The sequence below is a fragment of the Kryptolebias marmoratus genome, linkage group LG15 (assembly GCF_001649575.2).
Source record: "Kryptolebias marmoratus isolate JLee-2015 linkage group LG15, ASM164957v2, whole genome shotgun sequence".
Classification (NCBI taxonomy): domain Eukaryota; kingdom Metazoa; phylum Chordata; class Actinopteri; order Cyprinodontiformes; family Rivulidae; genus Kryptolebias; species Kryptolebias marmoratus.
Genome location: NC_051444.1, coordinates 3,781,444 through 3,801,382, shown reverse-complemented (window position 1 = coordinate 3,801,382; position 19,939 = coordinate 3,781,444). Strand labels below are relative to the sequence as shown.

Genomic DNA, 19,939 nt, shown 5'->3' with positions numbered 1-19,939 from the left:
TATCCTCGTCCTCGTTATGACACACTGTGTGATTCTTTTTCACGTTCAGCTGGCAGAAACGGGCTTCCATACCTGTGGGCTCAAACCTGTACTTCATTTTAAGAAGAAACTTTGTCTTTTGTGTTTAACTGCTCAGTGAATAACTGTAAGATATGACCTGTAGTAAACTCACATCAACACAAAATGACACTAACTGGGCTGAGACGCCTACTGAGAAACAAAACGGCTTACAGGAATGAACGTCACTTTGAAAATGACTTATGTCAACATCACACCCGAGTGTCATGAAACAAACCGGAACAAGTTCGTTTGAGCCTCAGTTCATTCCCTGGTAAATCAAAAAATCTATTTCTAAGCACTTTAATGAACAGAATAGACGTATTTTACGGTGTGAACCATCTAACCCAGAGGTAAATTAGCTGTAGGCGAGCGTCTGCTCGGACTGAACTCGTGAAGTGGTGAGTCAGCTGACATCCTCACCACTTCACGAGGTTGTGCAAAACCTCCAAAGGAACGCAGAGGCAGCTTTAATGCTGCCGTTCGAGCCTCACGGGGCTCTGCCACATTCTTTCTGCACAGCTTTCAACAGACTTTAAAGTTTTGTTTTTTTTTTTATTTATTATAACTTAACATATAATAAAGTACTTAAGGCCGTACTTTCCTTGATGTTGATACAGAAAGCAGATTTATTTTCACTTCCATAAATTTGCTTTCTGCGCACATGTAAAGTCACAGAAAGTGGAACGAAATCACCAGTTCTGTGATGAGCAATACAACGGAAATTCCCCTTTCTGTTAAAAAAAAAAAAAGAAATGTCATCACTTAACAAATGAAGCTAAGAGGCAAGTCCTTCAGGGTGGGTGACGCAGTGAAAGAAAACAAAACTTCTCCACGGTTGATCAAATATAAATCATTAAATATCCATTTTATTCGAGTTCACTTTTCGCACTCTGACAGAATACAATCCGATCTACAAAAAACATCAGCACGTGACGCGGGACATTTTGGTCAAGACATACAAAGATGGCCGAAGTAACCCCTCCGAGCGGCTGGGCTGCGTTACAAACGACGAAGCTTAGTTCTCCTCCTCGCCTCCTCCTCCCAGTCAGGCTACCAGAAGCTAACGCAGCCATTCAAAGTCAGAACGTCTCAGAAAAAAAAAAAAAAAGCCCAGGAGCAACACACACACACACACTCACACATACACACACACACAGAAAAGAAACAAATTAAAACTGGTGGAAACAAGTTATGGTAGACAATAAGTGATTTAGAATGACGTGATGTAGGAAGCAAAGCAAATCCAAAGTAAACGGAACGAAAACAGAAAAAAGTGCTAGTTAATTTTAGTTGTGTTTGCAGATTCTTTAGTCCGATCGTTAACAACCCAGAGACCACACCCCCTCCCACAGCGCGGCCTCGGAGTCCCCGTAAAGATGTAGCAGGACAGGGAAAGTCTCTCCATCATCTGTGCTGCGTCCCGGATCGTGGATGGAGGCGGACACCAGAGGAGAGGCGGGTGGCCGGCTGAGAGAAAAAAAAAGCACGGCAGCGACGGCGGCGCTCCCTCAGGCAACATAGTGATACTGGTTTGGAGTCTCCTTGTCGCGCTCCATGTAGTCCCTGTCGATGAGAGACTCGATCCTCTTCTTCAGGTCGCCCGGCTGTCGAGAGAGAGCGAGAGATGGAGGTGAGCTTCGGATGAAGAGGGAGATGAAACCGCGACTGGGGCGTTGTGTAAAATGTAAATAAAAACAGAAGGATTTACAGATCCCACATTTTATTCACAACAGAACAGTAAATATATCAAATGTTTCAACTAAGAAACTGTAAATAATTTTATGTTTACTACTGTGAAGCATCTCCTCCTCTTCTCCCATCAGTCTGTGAACATCTGGACCTGAGGTTGTCCCATTCTGTCCGTTCAGATGTTGTTCTAAAACCTGGACTAATGCACCCCCATACCATCAGAGAGGCAGGCTGACCTCAGAACAGTTCTCCTCTTTGGTCCAGAGGAGACACATCTGTTCACATCTGGCTTCTTCTTTGCCTGATAGAGCTTTAGGCAGCATTTGTGGACGATGATCTGTGGAAGTGTTCCTGAGCAGAACCAGAACCTGATCACCAACATCCAGCCTTGACCTTTGACCTCAGAGGTTCCTACAGATTCTTCAGATGTGATGATGATTTTATGATCTGGAGATGACGGGAGATTCAGAGTCTTTTATTGAGGAGCTTTATTCTGGTGAACCCCGACTGGTGAACCTCTGCCCATCATTCCTTCTGAGAGATTCAGCCTCTAAAATGTTATTTTTATCCCCAGTCCTCTTACTGACCTGCTGCTAAATATCCTGATTTAGTTTCTTTTTTTAAAAGATATTGTCCAATTTCCTAATTTCAACATTTGATACGTTTACCACGTTCCACTGTGAATAAACTATGATTTTAGAAGATTTAAATTCAGATTGTACACAACGTTCCAGCTCTTTCGGAGCCGGCGTCGCAGAAGAAAACTGAAAATGAAAAGCGGTTTAACGCGTCACCTTGACGGGGAACTTCAGCTGGTTGTAGAGCTCTGACACCAGCAGGTTGTGACTCAGGGTCTTCCTCATTTTCATGATGCGCACAACGGCTGCGTCGATCTGATACTGCCGGTCCTGAAAGACGCGCTCCGTAGTGCTTACCTGCTCCTCTACCTGTAAGAGCGAAACATTAAACAAACCTCTCGTGTGGGAGGACTTATTACTGCTGAAGAGCTGTTAAAAAATCAAGCTAAAGAAAGGAGGAAATGTGTTTTGTTTTTACCGTTTCTTTCATTTGAATCTGGTTGATCTTGATGCGGAACAGCTTGTGTTTAAAATCGTTGTTGAAATTGAAACGGTCTCCGTCCTCCACGTCTTTCCCTCGGGGGTTCTTGTTGAGGACACGGGCTTTCCCGCAGGCCAGGGACTGCAGCGTGCGCCTGAGCTCCCCCTCCTCTGTGTAGGACGGCAGACAATGAAGCAGCGGACACTTTGGACACAGGCTGGACAAGCTGGACCGCGCGTTTAAAGAAAAGCCTGACCTATTCCGGTGGCGGAGCGGATCTCCTCCACGCTGAACTCCTCTCCCTCGTTAAACATGAGCAGCACTAGCGTCTGGAACAGGGAAACCTGCACCTCCTTCTTCCCCTGCAGGATTCGGCAGTTACTCCAAGCGCAGCTCGGGATTGTTTGTGCAGAATCCTTCAAAAAGTCCCGTTACGATCCCTTACCTCTTTAAACTCTGACTTCAGGACGGCGTGGCCCAGGGTGGGCTGCCACTGGAGCTTCCTCCCGCTGTGCTTACTGAGGTAGAACAGCTTGAACACCTCCTGGAGTTTCACCATCTACCAAAAAACAATTCAAAATAGTTCATTTGTATGAAGAAATCAGTCCCTCGTTTAGTTAAAAATGAAGCAACATGGCAGCAGGAGCCTAGGAGAGACGACACCTGAGCTGAACTGTTTGCACTTTCAATTAGACCATAAAGTTGATAAAAAAAATATATATATAAATCAGCAAAGCAAGAAGTGATTTTTTTCAAAACTCAGACTGTTACCAGATATTCAGTTGTTATTTCAACTTATAGTAGCTTAAACCCCCAACAAAATACAGTTTGAAGTCCTTTCAGTGAAACAGAAACACACCGGATTCATCACTGAGGTGAGAATTCATGCGGCCATCTTGGTAGGTGCTATGTGGCTTCCTTACACTGACAGATCACAAACATCTGAGCATAAAAAGCTCAAGGATTTGTCTTTGTTTGCTGTAATTCTTATAACCTGAACTTCAACAGAGTATTACATTTATCTTTTTTTTTTCTTTTGGAAATACTAATCTAACACGGCGTACTGTGATACCAAGAGTCGTCATTCCCTCGAGAATCGACTATAATTACTGTAAAGGGTGAGAATATAGCAGATAACTGAAAATATAACATCAATATTAGTAACAAATTTCCTTAAATAAGAGCTATTAGTCCACCAACCTGTTTTATTTACTTTATGGCTAAAATATAAACGCTAAATTTCAGTATAGTGTCCAAACACTGAAGTGTATGTTACATAAAGCCTAAATATTTCCAGATTTATGGAGGAAAAAAACCTAAATTATAAGTTTAAATTATTAGTCTAAGTGCAACTAACTACAGATAATGTTTTTTTTAGAAGTAGAAGTAGACTTGTAAAGTATTTAATTAACTTAAAGTGTAGTTATTTACTGGTCTAGCAGCTCCTGGTAGGTGGTTCTGTGCCGGGACGCCATTTTGTTTCTGCTAGCGTTTAATCATCAGGAGGCTCATCACAGCAAACGATCGACCCCAATTTTAAAGATCTGTGTGTTTTATGTTTATTTAAGAAATATAAGGCTGATTTTATGATACAGCACACACAAGGCGATGAGAAGGTGTGGCTCCAACACGTAAATAATACATGTAGCACCTAGCAAGATGGCAGCCGCGAACGTTGCCTCACACCATCAGTTTATTTCTATTTCAGTGAGTCTGCTCACCTAATATCCTCCTTACTAAACCATCATTTTACACAATTTTAAACATTTTAACACAATTCTATTAATATTCTTAAATACAAATCAGAGACTTTTGGACAACAATAACATTTGAATACAAAAAAATGTTAACGTAAAGGTGTGCTCATCCAAGCACTCCTTACAGTCCTTCTCAAAGAACTTGTAAACATTAATACTGTTGCATTTGAGAGCAGGTCCAGTCTAGGTGCAGGAATCCTCACCTCTGAGGGCAGGTGGACCTCCATCGGTGTGTACGAAGGCCAGTAGCCCATAGTCAGGATGTTCACAGTGAGTTCTATGTTGCTCGGCTCACTCTGGTTCTGCATATACTGGAACACGAACAAACAACAAGATGGTCTTACTCCCGAGCGGGACGTGAACACGGCGCGGAGGCTCCTGTTTTAAAGCTTCCTGTACCTGTTTGAACTGGATCATGATGTCTTTGGACAGCTCCATGTCCTTAAACATCCCCTCCAGTTTGCTGGTGAACGCTGCTCCGCATTCTGCAGGAAGTCAGAGAGAACGGGCGTCAGAGCTGAGGTGTTCTCGCGGCAGACAGCGTTCAGGTTTCCTCCACCTCACACGTTCAGTTAAACATCTTCTTATGAAACATTTTAACCTCAAGCTTCAATTTAGTAAATAATATTTACCATTTGGGGTCATTCAGGCCTCCTTCAGTCCTACAAATGTAGCTAAAGTAACAATGACTTTTCTGAAATTTGCTGAAGAAACTGAAACTGAATTAAAAGAAGCAAAATGCTTGATTAAAGTAGCAATATGCTAGGTAAAAGCTGCTAAAAGTTAGCTAAAAGTAGCAAAAGGGTAGTTATAGTGTATCAAAATGCTAACTTGAAGCAAAAAAAGTAGCAGAATGCTAGCAGCTAAAACAATAGCTAAAAGCAGTAAAGGCTGGACAAGTGGTAAAAGACTAGCTAAAATTAGGTAAAGGCTAATTAGAAGCTAAAATTAGTAAAAAAGGTAGATACATTTAAAAATTTGTTATAACAAATTGAAATTTAAAAGTAGCAAAATGCTAGCTAAAGCTAAAAGTAGCAAAAGGCTAACTAGAAGCAAAAACATAGCAGAACGCTAGCAGCTAAAACATTAAAAAGCATCAATTGCTGACTAAATAAAAGTAGGTAAAGACTAGTTAGGAGCTAAAAATGGTAGATAAATTTAAAAACTGGGTAAAGAAAAAGAAATTTAAAAGTATCAAAAATCTAGCTAAAAGCTAAAAGCAGCAAAACTAAAGCTTCAAGCAGCTATAATTGTCAAAAGGCCTGAAGGTAAAAGTAGCAGCAAACAAGCTAAAAGCTAAAAGTAGGGTAAGAAGATAGAATCAGAGGCAGCAGCTGAAGCAGATTTCAGAATCTTAATGTATTTCTATGGGGGGGGAATATTTGTAGATAAAGTTAAATATTTTAAGAAATATAAAAGTTACAAAAGTCACAGCTCCTGTTTCCTGAATGAGCCGAAGGTTTCGATACGTGAACAGCTAAAACAGCACAAAGTCTGCAGAAGCAAGTAATTTGCTCCAAGTGTTTTTGTGAGACAACTTGCCCTTTCAAAATAAAAGAACCTAGAGACGGACCGTGCTTTAGTTTGGAGAGCATGGACTTCTCGGCGTCAACAGAGGCGCTCTTTCCAACCAGCAGGCGTTTGGCCAAGTCCTTCTTATAAAAGGCTTCAAACACGTCTTTCCCTGTTTGGAGGAAACAAACTTTAACCGCACTGTAACACAAACATGATTCAAGTCATTTATCACGCCTGCAGAGGCCTTACTGACCGTGGATGAAGCGGAAAATGATCATGATCTTGTCCAGGATTCTCTCCAGTTCCTCCTCCGTCGCCTCCTTGTTCCCAGCTCTCAGCTTCGAGTCGACGTATTTGGCTGTGAGCGAAAGGCGTTGTCAGCCGGAGGCGCTAAAAAACCAAAATAAAAACGCGTCTGACTTACCGATGAGCTCGGCGGGCTTGTTGGGTCTCTTGTTGATAAACGTTTCAAAGGCCTCCTTCATGGCGTTGATGAAAGCCTCGTTCCGAGCGAAGCAGCTCTGCACCACGTTGTCCATCTTGTCCTTAAAGTCCAGCAGCTCCTGAACCATGTCTTTGTCTTTCTCTGGCGCGCATACGATCTCTCCACCGAACGACTGCAACCAGAAACAAACAAAAAACCTCCCGTCATGGACTCATTTACCTTTGGTGTCTGCAGAAACGCTTCGTGTGCGCACCTTGATATAATCCCTCCAAAACTGCAGCAGGATGGGAAGTCCTCCCTTCACCTTACTGAAGAGCTGGTAGAGGAGGGTCAGTTCAGTCACACGGTTCTCATCCAGCAGGTTGCTCAGACCTGCCACAAAAACAGACACAAAACGTCTGATTAGATTTGAGACGGAAAGAAAAAAACGACTCAAAAAGACCCATTTGGTCATGGTTTATGACAAATAAATAATATGAAATTAGTTTAATTCGGAGTTAAAAGCAAATAGAAAGACGCATTTGTTGTTCCCAAAACTAAAACCAAGTTTATGCTTCAACATAAAGTCCAAAATCTGGGCTAAACCTCTCTGGGCTGCGACGGTTTGAGACTGAAAACTGGTGAATTTTTCAGCAGGAGTCTGTCTGAATTTTGAGGCCCGGTCCCAATCCTCGCCGCCCCTCTGTGAAGCGTGCACAGAAGGGTCCGTGTGCGCGGGATACAAGCGTGCAGACATTAGAGAATTGGGACGACACGGGTCACGTCGTCAACTTGCGCCTCTGCGTCGTAACTGCGACATCCAACATGGCCGACCGGTCGCTGTTTTGGTATTTTAAGAAGGTGCCAGCACGATTTTAAAAGTACAGTTTAGGTACTTTTTCCAAAGTCATTGCAGGTATTATTACTGTCACCACCGCCATATTTCCACCTTTTAGGTTAAAACCCTTTCATTGTCACTAAAGATAATTAAATCAAAAAATTCAAAACGTCCCATGCAGCGATGAATTTTGGGTAAATACTTTGCTGAAGTCTGCCTGGATGCGGGCTTAGCCAGAGGGTGGATGTAGGATGCAAAGGGGGCGGGGCTAAAGACCACACAGGATGAATTGGGACACGCTCCCTCCAGCATGAACGTTTGAAGGACACGAGGGTTGGAAGGGCGAGGATTGGAACCGGGCCGAAGTGCCCAGCTTCACAGCTTGAAAATCTAAAATCTGGCTTTTTTTTTTTTGGTTATATCATACCCGATTCAGCAGCCGACCACGTTTTCGATTTAATCCTCTGGAGCAAATGAAAACCGGCAGATTTGGACCAGTTTATTCAATACTTTTAAGATCTTTCTGTCAGGGGAGCTTCTGTTCAGGTGTTAAAATATGGCGGCGGTGCTCTAGAGTTTATGTAAATAAAACCGAGATAGGTCAGAGACGTCGCTTCACACGACGATAACTCGGAACAGAAGACACTAGATGCATATCTGCTCCACTGACCGTCCAACATGAGTGCTAAAACCACTGCGGTACAAACAAGACAGTGCTATTTTTAAACGAAAAACTGGCTGCAGGCAAAGTTCTGGTTGTCGTTTAAGGATCCAGGCTTGATTCAATTAGTAGTTTTACACTGGTGTTCCACAGAGCAAATCATTCTGCTGGGTAAACTCAAAGCAGCTGGACCGATTAGGTTTGTTACAGTCTGCATCAGATCTGGGGCAGTAAATGTTGGGCTGCAGCAAAAAACCTGAACGTTATAAACCTCACAAGTGTTAATCCACACAAGCAAGCAGAAATAAGGACACGCAGACGGACCTTTTTGAAGAATTGCAGTCATGTGTTCTCCTAAAAGCTGTTTCTCGATGCAGTTAATGAGAGGCTTCCTGAAAGATACACAGAGACACAAAAAAATAAAAATAAAACCACTGAAACTGGAACTAATCGATCGTATTTGGAAAAACTTTTGGAAATCTGCGGTAAAATGTTCATTGTGTTTTATTTTAAACCTGTACACTGCTGCAGCTCTCTTTGTTATTCCCGTTTGTTTGAGGTTTATTCTATTTGGTCAATTTTAGTGTTTTAAATATAAGAACATGATAATACTAATGGCCTAGCATTTCTTGAAGGAATGCATATCGCCCGCAGACTAAGATCATCTCACAGTGCCTATAAAAGTACTGTTAGATGTACTGTTTTATGCTTAATTAAAAAAAAAAAAAATACAAGTCAGGAGATAAATACAAAAGGATTTCCAAGCCCCTAAATGTCTTAGGACTTCTGTTAAATCCATCATCTAGAGATGGAAGGAATATATGACGTGTGTAGATCTACAAAGATCAGGTCAGAGACTTTGTTTTGCTCATTTTAGCTTTTGATAAATTTAATACGCATGTTAGGTTCATCGGGAACTCTGAAATCACCCCTAGGTGTAAATGAGGGAGTGAATGGTTGTCTTGTTTGTCTCTATGTCCCTGTGATGGACATGCAACCTGTCCAGGTGTCCCCCCAGAGGCAGCTAGGTGAATAAATTTAGCTTCTGCTCTAATCGTTTCAAGTTCAACATTTCAGCTTCTTCAACAAGTTTCAGCAGTTTCACAGGAAAAGCAACTTTTTATTAGGTTTATAACAGAAACGTTTGCAGCAGGATTACAAGGATTACGGCATCTCTTTGAACCTTACTGAGTGCTCTGGTCGAGGTAGCTCACGATTCGGTCGTTCTCCTCTTCTAAACGGCGAGCCACGTGGTGCAAATACTCTGGTACCTGGACAGACGGACGCACGTTCAGCTCATGTGCGGAGCGACATACATGTGGTGGCACGATGAGCCGTCTCACTCACGTCTCTCTCCTGCATCAGCTGCTGTCCCTCGGCTGCATAGAGACGATTCGTCTCAGTCAAAAATCTCTCCTCAAAGGAGTCTTTATAAACCTTAAAAAACAAAAGGAGACAGCTGGTTTATAGAAACAGAGAGTTTCAGTTTTTACCGATGTGGGTAAACGGGAGTTCAGGTACCTGCAGGTCTGACAGCATGCCAAGCAGGCTGCGGAGAAGGCTGCGATCGATGGTTTCCCCGCTCCGCTCCAGCTCGATCTGCTCCAAAATGCCGTCCACCGTCCGCTTCTGGATGACGCCGTCGCTCACGATGTGGGTGCGGAACAGCTCCAGCCCGGTGTCCCTGCAGCACACGGGCAACATTAACTCCCTGACAGCGCCCGGACCAAACGGGACAACTTAAAGACGAGCTAATCTCACCAGATGGAGGGGAGCAGGGAGTTCTGGAGCACGTAGGTGCGATCCAGGAAGAGGAAGATACTTCGGATCATTATCTGCAAACAGGAAGAAGTCAACTCGCAGCTCATTTATACTTAAATCCACTTTCTCAAAGGTGTAAAACTCTTACGGTTTGCCTGCAGTGGTCCTGCCAGCAGCGATTCATTCGCTTTAGGAAAGAAAGGTTATCCAGAGACTCTGTGAGCTCCGAGTTGAGGAAAAATCGAACGTCTATGATCTATGATCTGCTTAATCTGAAATTAACAATAAAGAAAGCTGGTTGAGAAGCTGTAATCAGAGCAAACAGATTTGTTTCCTGTCATGAAACATATTTTAAAACCGTAAACGCCCGAGTCGAGTCGGTAAACGTTCCTCCAGGTTTGTCTGATAAAAAAAGGATATTCTCTGAACTGGTGGATCTGCGCCTGAACGTGATCTTCGCAGACCTGACGCAGCTGCTTGTACAGCGTCGGGGAGACTTTGTACGAACACAGGTTCTCCACCGCCTTTCAGGTGTTTGAATCGGATATTTCATCACAGACGGGGAGAAAAAGACACATTTTAGACATTTATATGCAGCAGTTTAATAGCAAAAAACAAAACAAAACGTACAATAATTACTTTTATAATCGTTGTTTATATTGTTCTTACCATCATTTGAAGACAACATGTTCTAAACTCAGATTAAAGCAGTTTAATCCTTCATTATGAGGCATATAAAGTGTTTTGCAAAAGTATTCAACCCCTGATAAATTTAATTTTTGTCACCTGGATTTAATTTGAAGGTTTAATTTAATTAAAAGTAATAATTCTACAGAACATGTCTCCCATTAATGAAGCTAAATGAGAAGAATTACTCGTTTTAAGTCATTGGAAATAGAAGATCGGTGGGTGCGTATGTTTTCACCCCCTTAACTCAGTGCTTTGCCACCACCACAGGTTCCTCTTAAGAACTTATCTCCATTTCACTCCACATATCCGTCTTTCCTTGAACTCTGACAAGTTTCCCAGCCCCTGCAGATGAAAAACGTCTCCCACTCCATGACGCCGCCAACACCGTGCTTCACTGTGGACCTTATTTAACCAGTTAACCAGTGAGGTAATTACTTTTGCAACCCACTACACATCGGCCATGTTTATTTACGTCAGGCATGTTTTCGGGGCTCATTAATGCAGTACAGGGATAAAAGCTCGGACCGAAGTGTCGTAAGAGGCAAACCTGATAGAGCTCCTCCAGGTTGTACTTGATGGAGGTGCTGTTCTGGATGGCTCCCACTGCGTCTCGAAGCTTCAGCCACGTGTCCTCCGTGTAGTTCTCGGCTAGTTTCGGCCTGTCTGTTACAAAACCACAGCAGAGACATTCACATGAGGGGCGTCTCTGCGTTAGAGCTTACAAAACAACCCAAATAAACACAAGAAGGAAGGTTTGGGAAGATCTGATCATTTACATTTAGGTCCAAGTAATTTCATTAAATATTCAATAAATCACAATAACTTCTACTCTGTGAAACATTTTGTTTTTTTATCAGTTAAATGAATTATTTAACTGACTGAAAATACACCGAACAGGGAGAGCTTTCTATGTTTTACACTTTGGACCCAGAGGAAAGTCGGTAAATAGACGTTTTTCAGGGTTTAAACTAGTTTATTTGACACTTTTCACTGAGATACAACATTTCTGCTCTTAACAACATACACGTGTAGGAATTTGAAGGAATCTGTACAACTATAGTCAAGCATAGAATTCATTTTTCTCGATTTAAATCCTTAAAATGTTTGTACTCGTGTATTTACATTACATTAAAATATTTAGGAGTTTTAATGATTAAAAACAAGCACTCAGATAGCTCTTATAACTGAACTGTGTGTAAATTTAACACCAAGACTTTTAGGAATAAAATATTAAAATTAGAGGTTAACTAATAGGAGTTTCATTTTCAATCTTTACAGGTTTAAACTGATTTTATTTGTCAATATGCAATTTTAATTAAACTAAATATGTAAATATATAAAAATAACTGCCTAACTTAAATTAAATACCCATAGAATAACTTATACGACTTTCAAAAAGTGACCAATGATGGCTGATTAATCATCTATTTCTAATTAATAGTAGTTTTAATTTTACAGTACTGATCAGTAACCCAAAAAAATGTCAGAAATTGTGGTTTAAAGTGATTTTATGAGTAAAAGTAATCCAACAAATGAGTATTAATTTAATATTTAAATGTTTTAGCAGATGTGACAAAGCAAAGCGGGAAGTCTGGTAGAAAAAGTCAGAATTTGTTTTGTTTAAAATTATGGCTGCGAGATATATCGGAAAATTTATCGCAATATCAAAGAGGGGCAATATATCGTATATTATATTATATATCAAGCTTCCTGAAATTGTGTTTCTAATAATATTCTGGTCAAACCAAAAACTTGATGCCCACTTCCGGTTTAGTGATGAAGATGAAGGGAGGAGGAAGATGATAATTATCGCGATATTAAATAATATCGCGCATCGTGAGTTGTTCTAATATGTGCCTTAGTAAAACTATAACTTCATAATGACAACAAAACAAAAATCTAAGTGTTTTAAATAAAGTAAGTGACTTAAATCACCCCAAACTATTATTTATTTTTTAATTTGTGATGGAATACCTTTGAAATTTTTGATGACGATTTTCTTGGAGGCGCCGGTTTTGCTGGAGGTCCTGGCCATCCCGTTGGTTCCGTGTCCCGTCAGGGACGAGAAGCTGGCCCGCTTCTGTCGAGTGTCCTCTGCCATCACCGGAGATTTAAGGTTCGGGCTTGATTGCGGTTCGGATGGTGTTTTTTTTTTTGTTTTTTTTTTAGGTCCAAGTTTGCTGCTCGTCCCGTCGCCTGTTTGTTCACCTCCGCGACGAAACCGGACGTCTCTGACCGAAAAAAGCTCACAGCCTATTTAAAACCCAAACACTGGCAAACGCCGACCAACTTAAGGTTAGTTAATCAGAAAGAAAAAAACAAAATAACTACCGACACCTAAGTAAACAGAGCTTGCTAACAGTGTGTTATCTAAAACCGCAACACACTTCGGCGACCAGTTTTTGTCTCATTAGCGACACTTCAGCTAATCCATGTCAGTGAGGACTACTTACAGGTCTTAACCCGCTTAGTTACTGAGTTATGCGAAAGTAAACAGAAATATAAAAGCGACATGGCTAGCCCCGACGCCACAGACTCGTGTTTTCGGTGGCTGTCTTTACCATTTAGCAGGCTAGCATAACAAAATGGCTTTTCGGTTGGACAGGTGCATTCTGGGTGAAAAGCTGCCGAGCTGCGTTCACGAGCATACGGTGTTTTTCACAATTCGTTTACGTTTCACTTTTTTTCCCCTAAATGAAAGCTTGGTTAAATTTGTTTTAAAGCGTTTTTAGTTAATACTAACAACAATGCAAGCAACAAAAGTTAAAAGACCAATTAGGAGGCGTAACATACATATCATATAGCCAAAATACTTAAAGAAACTGTCACCTGTTGGCAAGCTTTTTGTAGCCCTTTAAAATCTTTTTTAAACTTGTAGAAATTAGCGATAGTGTAGATATTAGCAATTGTGACCATTTTAATGTGGGTTCTTTAAAAAGATCCGTGTTGTTAAATTGTAGTTTATAGGTTTTCTGATCGTGCTGGAGGACATTGAACGCGTCCCAGTGTCACCTGCAGGCAGAGCAGCTGGGCGGCGTTTCAGAGGAGGAAGACCCGACCCGTGAAGCCGCTTCTCCCGGAGTGTGCGTGTTTCGGTGCTCCACTCGAGCACCCGACATGGCTGCGTCGGTGTTCAGTTGTAAAAACATCCCGTGACGGCTGTTTTCGGAGCAGCACGGGTCGCCTGTTGGTGGTGATCGGAACCCCCGGGCCCGAACTTTAGCCGTGTCCTGCCCGTCTCCAGCGGGTAGGTATATAGGTGGCTGCTAACACCCGTAACCCCACGACCGAGTCGGCAGGGAACTGGTCCGCAGAGCATCGTCTAGAAATGGAGGTTAACTGGATCTGCAATAACAAAACAACATGGCTATCTTAAGCAGAACAGCTCCTTTAGCCTGATAGTAAATCCAGCTCAGCTAGTAGTTAGCTCGCTAGCATTAGCCTCGTTTTTTTAAACGTAAGCTAACATTGATAGCTTCACCGATTATCAAGCAAACGCTTTATCGTCACTTTATTACAAACGCAACGAGCACAATGGCTAAGAATACCATGAAGGTTGTCAGGTGTGAACAAACATCCCGGATTCATGTTTTCCCAGAAAACCTTTCGCTTCTGACTTCAGTCGCTTGATTTTTTTTGGGAAGCTAGCTGATGCTAATGTTGTTAGCCGCCTGGTCTAAAAAGCGACGAATCACGTGCAAACCCACGAAACGGTGTTTATGAGCTACATTTATAAACATTTATAACCTCCACAAAACAGCAAATGAGCTTTTAGCCTCGTATCTGAATTATGCATGCATTAAAATCCGCATTCATTGTGATCCAATGTGAATCAGGAGTGTGTGACAGTTTCAGGAAGTGTTTATTTGAGGCAGGAAAATGAATTTATATCTCATATCACAAAGACAGACTCATTGCACTTCTTATGTGTTTATATATGTTACATTAAAGTATTATAATCAGCTCATATATGTCCAAATAATGTATAAATCTAGGGTTAGATTGTTGGAATATTAGATTAATTTTTTTACAATGCAGAGAAACTTTAGAGCTGCAGACATTTATGCAATTTATTCTCTGATATGTAACATTTTAGCAAAGTTTTGAAACCAAGGAACAAAGTTCTTCATAGAAAGAGAAGTTCAAAACAAAATTTAGAAAATACTTGAACGCATTTTGTGTAATCTAATGGCTCACAATGCCTATTTCTAAGTAATCTGATGCCGTTTTTTTTAAAACAATGTTTGTTTTTTTTATGTGACTGATTTAACTTAAATGTAGCTGACCTTCTGAGGTAACGTTAAGCTGCCCGAAAGTCTCCAGTATCTTCTGTGATACTGTGAAAGATATGTAGCAGTGCACCCTAAATGTTTTATTTTCATATCTGTGCGTAGTTCTGTTGACGCCTGCCTGTTATCGTTCAGTCTAGATGCCTTGTTTGAGATGAGTGTGAAGGCTTTTGAGCTTGTCCCCGCTGTGGAGCGAGACCTCCTCATGGGCGACAAAGCTCGCATCAACATCGAGTGCATTGAGTGCTGCGGAAAGCACCTGTATGTGGGCACCAACGACTGCTTCATCCACCACTTTCTGCTGGACGAGGTCACTTCTTCCAAAGGGAAGCTGACCTACTTGGCTCAGAAGCTGCTCCACAAATACCTCGGCCTGAAGAAACCAGTTGCTGAGCTGCGAGCCGCCTCCGCGTTGGAGCGCCTGATAGTCCTTTGCGACGGGATAGTGTTCCTCGTCGACATGGTGACGCTGGAGTCTGTGCCATCGGCAGCGGGGGGCGGAGTCAAAATCAGGGGCGTGACTGCGTTCTGCATCAACGAGAACCCGGTGAACGGGGACCCGTTCTGCGTGGAGATGGGCGTGCTCTCGTCCAGGAGGCGGACGGTTCAGGTTTACATGGTGTACGAGGACAGAGTGCAGCTGGTCAAGGAGGTGAATACTCCGGAGCAGCCCTGCGCCGTCAGTCTGGACGGGTACTTCCTGTGCTTAGCCCTCACCACGCAGTACATGATCCTGAACTACAACACGGGAGCCGCGCAGGACCTGTTCCCTTACAACAGCGAGGAGAGGAGGCCCATTGTGAAGAGGATCAGCAGGGAGGAGTTCCTCCTCGCGGCTCCTGGTGGTCTTGGTATGTTCGCTTATCGCCGTGTAACGTTTTAAAGGTTATTTTAGAAGCAATCACAAAAAGATGAAAAGCTGAATTTTATTTTGAAGGCTAGGTATCGTTTCTTGGTTTAAAAAAAAGCTGCTTATCCTTATCTTTTTTATGTTTTTCTTCCAAAACTGCTTCCCCACATCCCACCTGAAGGAATGTTTGCCAACGCAGAGGGGGTGTCTCAGCGAGCGCCGGTCAGCTGGTCGGAGAGCGTGATCGCCGCCGCCGTGTGCTTCCCGTACGTGGTGGCTTTGGATGAGAACTTCGTCACCATCCACAGCATGTTGGACCAACAACTGAAGCAGACCCTCTCATTCAGGGACGGACACGTTCTCCAAGACTTCGAAGGTACCGTCACACAGCCTGGCTGCCTGCAGGAAATGACGATGAACTCGTTGATGCTTGGTCCGTTTTTTCTAAGTGCTAGCATCTCTTTAACGTTTTTCCCAGCGAGGAGAGAGTAAATGCAGCTGCCTAAAGAGTACCAAACTCTAACATTTATTCTGGAAGGTCTCATTGTACCAGAGATGAAGCAGCAGCTGTAAATGATGGACAGATTCGGACTGAGAGTACCGCTGATGGCTGCGAGTGTTGTGTGTTTTAGGGAAGGTCATACTGGCTTCCACCAAGGCCGTTTACGTCCTCGTACCTCTGCCGCTGGAGAGACAGATTCAGGACTTACTGGCTGGTCACAGAGTGGAGGAAGCTCTCATCCTCACAGAGGGCGCACAGAGGAATATTCCCAAAGACAAGTTTCAGGTATTTAACGAAGCTGTTTGTCAATAACAACCCTGAAAGTGACTCTCAAATGGCTTGTCATAATGTGCAGTGTGTCCTTAATGAACAAGAAAACTAAAAAAACAAAACAAAACAGCAAACACGTTGTATCTGAAAGCCATCATTTTATCAAGCAAATGCCAATATTCTGGCTAATACCGCTTTGGGACTTATCTTGTCAAACATTTTATTATTATATTATTATAGGTCTTTCAAACTGTTGCAGGTTTGCAAATGATCCAAAAATCAGCAAAAGTCTAAAAGGAAATAACTTTTAAACACATTTTAGAGAGCCTGGAGAAGTATCAATTCAAGACCTTTTTAAAATATTACGAGAAAGTCTGTTTTATTTGGAGAAAAGTGTAAAGAAATGAGTGGCTCCTGTGAACAAAACGTGTGTTTAATGTTTTCTGTCGCGACGTTTCTTTAGATTTTGCACAGAAGAATCCTCCAGCAGGCAGGTTTCATACAGTTCGGCCAGCTTCGGTTTCTGGAGGCTAAAGAACACTTCAGGTAAGATGTGGACTTGAATTAAATTGTTTTTTATTGTTATTTTATGTGTTTTAAACTGTGTGTGGTTGCAATTATTCAAGCTTAAAATCCTCTTAGTAAAACAGTCGTTTAACCTCATTTTAAATATAAATAACGTGTTTTTTTTATTTGACTTTTCTCATCCTTTTCTAAACCTACATATTTCATTACGTTGTTTTTGTTCCGACTTTAAAACTGCTGTCAGGAAAAGTTGTTTTACATTTTAAAAAGTGACAGAAAATCTTATTTCAGTTATTTTTTTATAGACAAAACTTCAAGACTTTAAATTTTAAAGAACTGTTTTATATTTTAACCATTAACTGATGTTTAAAATAAATGCACCATTATTTCTTCTGTTTCATGATTATTCCTTTAATAATAAGCATCTATTTTCAATATTTTATATAGTTTTGTGTTTTATACAGACAACAGTTTTTAATAAATTACTTAGAAAGTAAAGATTAACTTTAGGAGGGAACCTGATTCAAGATGGTTGCCGTCTTTAGCCGTCATTCAGTCAGTTTTACAGATATTGGGCTAAGATTTGGTGTGGTAGTAGCTGAGAGTCATCCCAACACGTACTTGAAGCGGTAAGAGTCGCTCCGTCGTGTGGGACGCGTTCTTCCCGTTCTATTAATTTAAATGTCGGGGTAAAAGATGAAAATTGTTGCGTTTAAAAACGCGTCCTGTCACCGCCGCCGGGCTCTTACCCGATTCTGTGGTGTCCTGATCCGTTTCAGGAAGGGTCAGCTGGACGTGCGGGAGCTGATCTCCCTCTACCCGTTGCTCCTGCCGGCGTCCTCCACGTTCTCGCGCTGCCACCCTCCGCTCCACGAGTTTGCCGACCTCAACCATCTGGCGCAGGGCGACCAGGAAAAAGTGCTGCGGTGCAAGAAATTCCTCATCACTTATTTGGGGGAGGTAACTCGATGATTTTTATCAGACGTCATGCGTTGACGTGTGAGTTTTTGTCACGCTGAGCGTTTGTTTTCCCGCCTGCACGCGAAGGTTCGAAGCACGGAGGTGGTGAATGGCTGCAGGGAGGACGTGGACACGGCTCTGTTAAAACTCTACGCTGAACAGGATCACGAGAGCCTTTTAGACCTGCTGGCTTCAGACAACTCCTGCGTTCTGGCAGACAGCATCCCCTGGCTGGAGAAATATCACAAGTGTGTATGCTCTCAGGGTTTCTGCTTTACGTTAAAGAGATATTGTTGGAAATAAATCACACAAAAGCAGCTAGGGCTGCTGGGAAAAGCGAGTGAACTCATCAACATCTGTGTTTTTAGTTGACGTATAGTTTTTATTAATTTGTCTTTTAATTACTCTTGCAATCAATATAAAAACTATGCACTTCATACATCTTACAGTTCACTTTAAACCCTTAATATTAGTCAATTTAGCTAAGTTTTCTTTTTCTAAACTAAAAATAAAAAGCTTTGACCTGTGATTAAATCCACATTTCATATTCAAAGCTGTAAAAGGTCCGTCTTTAATCCCAGCTGCTCTTTATTGCTGCTGAGGGTTGTATAGTTGCTTTTTGTTATCTCTGTCGTAAAGTTACTGACGGGATTTTCTCGGATGGGGCCCAGTCGGGTCCGAGTGTTTCATTGTAGTGCTGTTAATAAGCTCCGGTTTAATCGCTCGGTTCTTTTCTGTCTCAGGTATTTTGCACTCGGGCTGCTCCATCACTGTAACGGCCAGGATTCGGCGGCGCTGCAGGTCTGTACGCCGAACCTCGTTCCATTTATCCTCGCCAGATTATCCTTACCAAGTGAAAACCATCTCTTTTTTTATTTTGATGTAGCTGTGGATTCGTGTTGTCGACGGAGAGCTGCAGGACTTCACCAGATCTGATCTTTTCGAGTACATCGTGGACTTCCTCTGCTCCTCCAACCTGGATCTTGTGTGGAAGTATGCCGACTGGGCGCTGCGGAAGGATCCCACCGTAGGTTACCAAAAATGTAACTCTGCTGTCTAACTATTAGTGCAACTCCACCCAGATTTACTGTTTTGGAAATAAGCGATGTGTCGTTCTTTAATCCCTTAAACGGACTCAAAACTTAAGCTTGTATGAAACCTGGAGTATATTAAAGCTAGCATCCTTTCATATTTTGCACAAAGAGGTGTCAAATGTTTCTTATTTGATTACAGATGGGCGTTCACATCTTCACCAAGAGGCCTGTGAGCGAAGATCGGGCTGAGCTGAACCCAGATGACGTGATCGCCTACTTGGGAAAACACAACCAGGCGCTGCTTCTCTACCTGGAACACCTGGTGCTGGAGAAAAGGATACAGGTGTCACAAAACACGACGAAATGCTGCGAGGTTAAAGAACTCCACGTGCTGATTCGGGCCTTTAAACGGGAGACCGTCAGCAGAACGGCAACGCTGATGAATCTCAGCCGCTACGAGCCGTGAAATGCAGAAAGAAATTCAACTTTTACGTTTTTAAATGCTGTGCAACTCACTGATATGGAGTCAGTGCAGAGAAAGGGGCAGAAATGAGACGTTTCCTTCTAAGCGTAGCAGATTGTTGCTGAATGTTCTGTCGCTGATCCAAACCCTAAGAGCTGTGAGGTTTTCCCAGGAGTATCGGTTCTTCAGTGAAACCTCATCGTTATGGACCGGAACGGTTTCTCATCCGAACCACATCCTGAACAGGGGAGGTTCTGGAAGCGGGTCACATGAGGCCCAGCACAACTTCCTCCTACGGCTGTCACATAAAAATCTGAAAGACGTTAACGCTCGCTGGGTTGTGATTGTTGGAGGCGTCTCAGAGTTACTAGAAAATGTGTCTTGGACCAGCTTTTTTTTTTATCAGTTATCATTTACCATCCGTGTAGCTAGTGCTGGGCGATATGGAAAAAAATCCGATATCACGATATGGATAATTTTATATCACGATAACGATATATATCACGATATACCCCAATTACGTACGTTGTCAGTTATTCTCTGAGAAATATGAAAAAATAATCTAATTTCTTACCTTTTTCAAGCTTTATTT

General features: G+C 42.2%; 2 protein-coding genes across 3 annotated transcripts in view; one reads left to right on the top strand and one right to left on the bottom strand.

Annotated features, from left to right (window-relative positions):
• Positions 1-890: 890 nt before the first annotated feature.
• Positions 891-13,039, bottom strand: cul4a (cullin 4A). The gene is made up of 20 exons (XM_017405477.3): positions 12,429-13,039; positions 11,002-11,117; positions 10,185-10,288; positions 9,913-9,982; positions 9,765-9,838; positions 9,525-9,687; positions 9,351-9,440; positions 9,192-9,274; positions 8,328-8,395; positions 6,779-6,897; positions 6,505-6,697; positions 6,334-6,438; positions 6,139-6,249; positions 4,965-5,050; positions 4,769-4,876; positions 3,254-3,367; positions 3,065-3,170; positions 2,806-2,978; positions 2,544-2,696; positions 891-1,664 (listed from the first exon to the last, which is right to left on the bottom strand). Exons 1-20 carry the CDS (start codon positions 12,553-12,555, stop codon positions 1,569-1,571), a joined length of 2,259 nt encoding a protein of 752 aa, XP_017260966.1. The 5' UTR covers positions 12,556-13,039; the 3' UTR covers positions 891-1,568.
• A 412-nt stretch (positions 13,040-13,451) lies between these two features.
• Positions 13,452-19,939, top strand: part of tgfbrap1 (transforming growth factor, beta receptor associated protein 1) — a 10,020-nt gene continuing 3,532 nt past the window's right edge. Inside the window, exons 1-10 of one of the 2 annotated variants that reach the window (XM_025002777.1) lie at positions 13,452-13,701; positions 14,884-15,594; positions 15,775-15,969; positions 16,226-16,380; positions 16,829-16,911; positions 17,670-17,850; positions 17,938-18,098; positions 18,594-18,651; positions 18,737-18,877; positions 19,084-19,227. In XM_025002777.1, coding sequence (XP_024858545.1) covers positions 14,898-15,594; positions 15,775-15,969; positions 16,226-16,380; positions 16,829-16,911; positions 17,670-17,850; positions 17,938-18,098; positions 18,594-18,651; positions 18,737-18,877; positions 19,084-19,227 — 1,815 coding nt within the window. In that variant the 5' untranslated portion in view covers positions 13,452-13,701; positions 14,884-14,897. Of the gene's footprint in view, positions 13,702-14,878; positions 15,595-15,774; positions 15,970-16,225; positions 16,381-16,828; positions 16,912-17,669; positions 17,851-17,937; positions 18,099-18,593; positions 18,652-18,736; positions 18,878-19,083; positions 19,228-19,939 lie in introns of both variants that reach the window. The other variant, XM_017405482.2, reaches the window with a different exon arrangement.

Coding starts and splice junctions, on each gene's coding strand:
- cul4a (XM_017405477.3), bottom strand. CDS start 12,555: ATGGCAGAGGACACTCGACAGAAGCGGGCCAGCTTCTCGTCCCTGACG. Junction 9,983..10,184: donor CAGATCCACCAGTTCAGAGA/ATATCCTTTTTT, acceptor CTCGGAGCTCAC/AGAGTCTCTGGATAACCTTT. Junction 2,697..2,805: donor AGATTCAAATGAAAGAAACG/GTAAAAACAAAA, acceptor TCGCTCTTACAG/GTAGAGGAGCAGGTAAGCAC.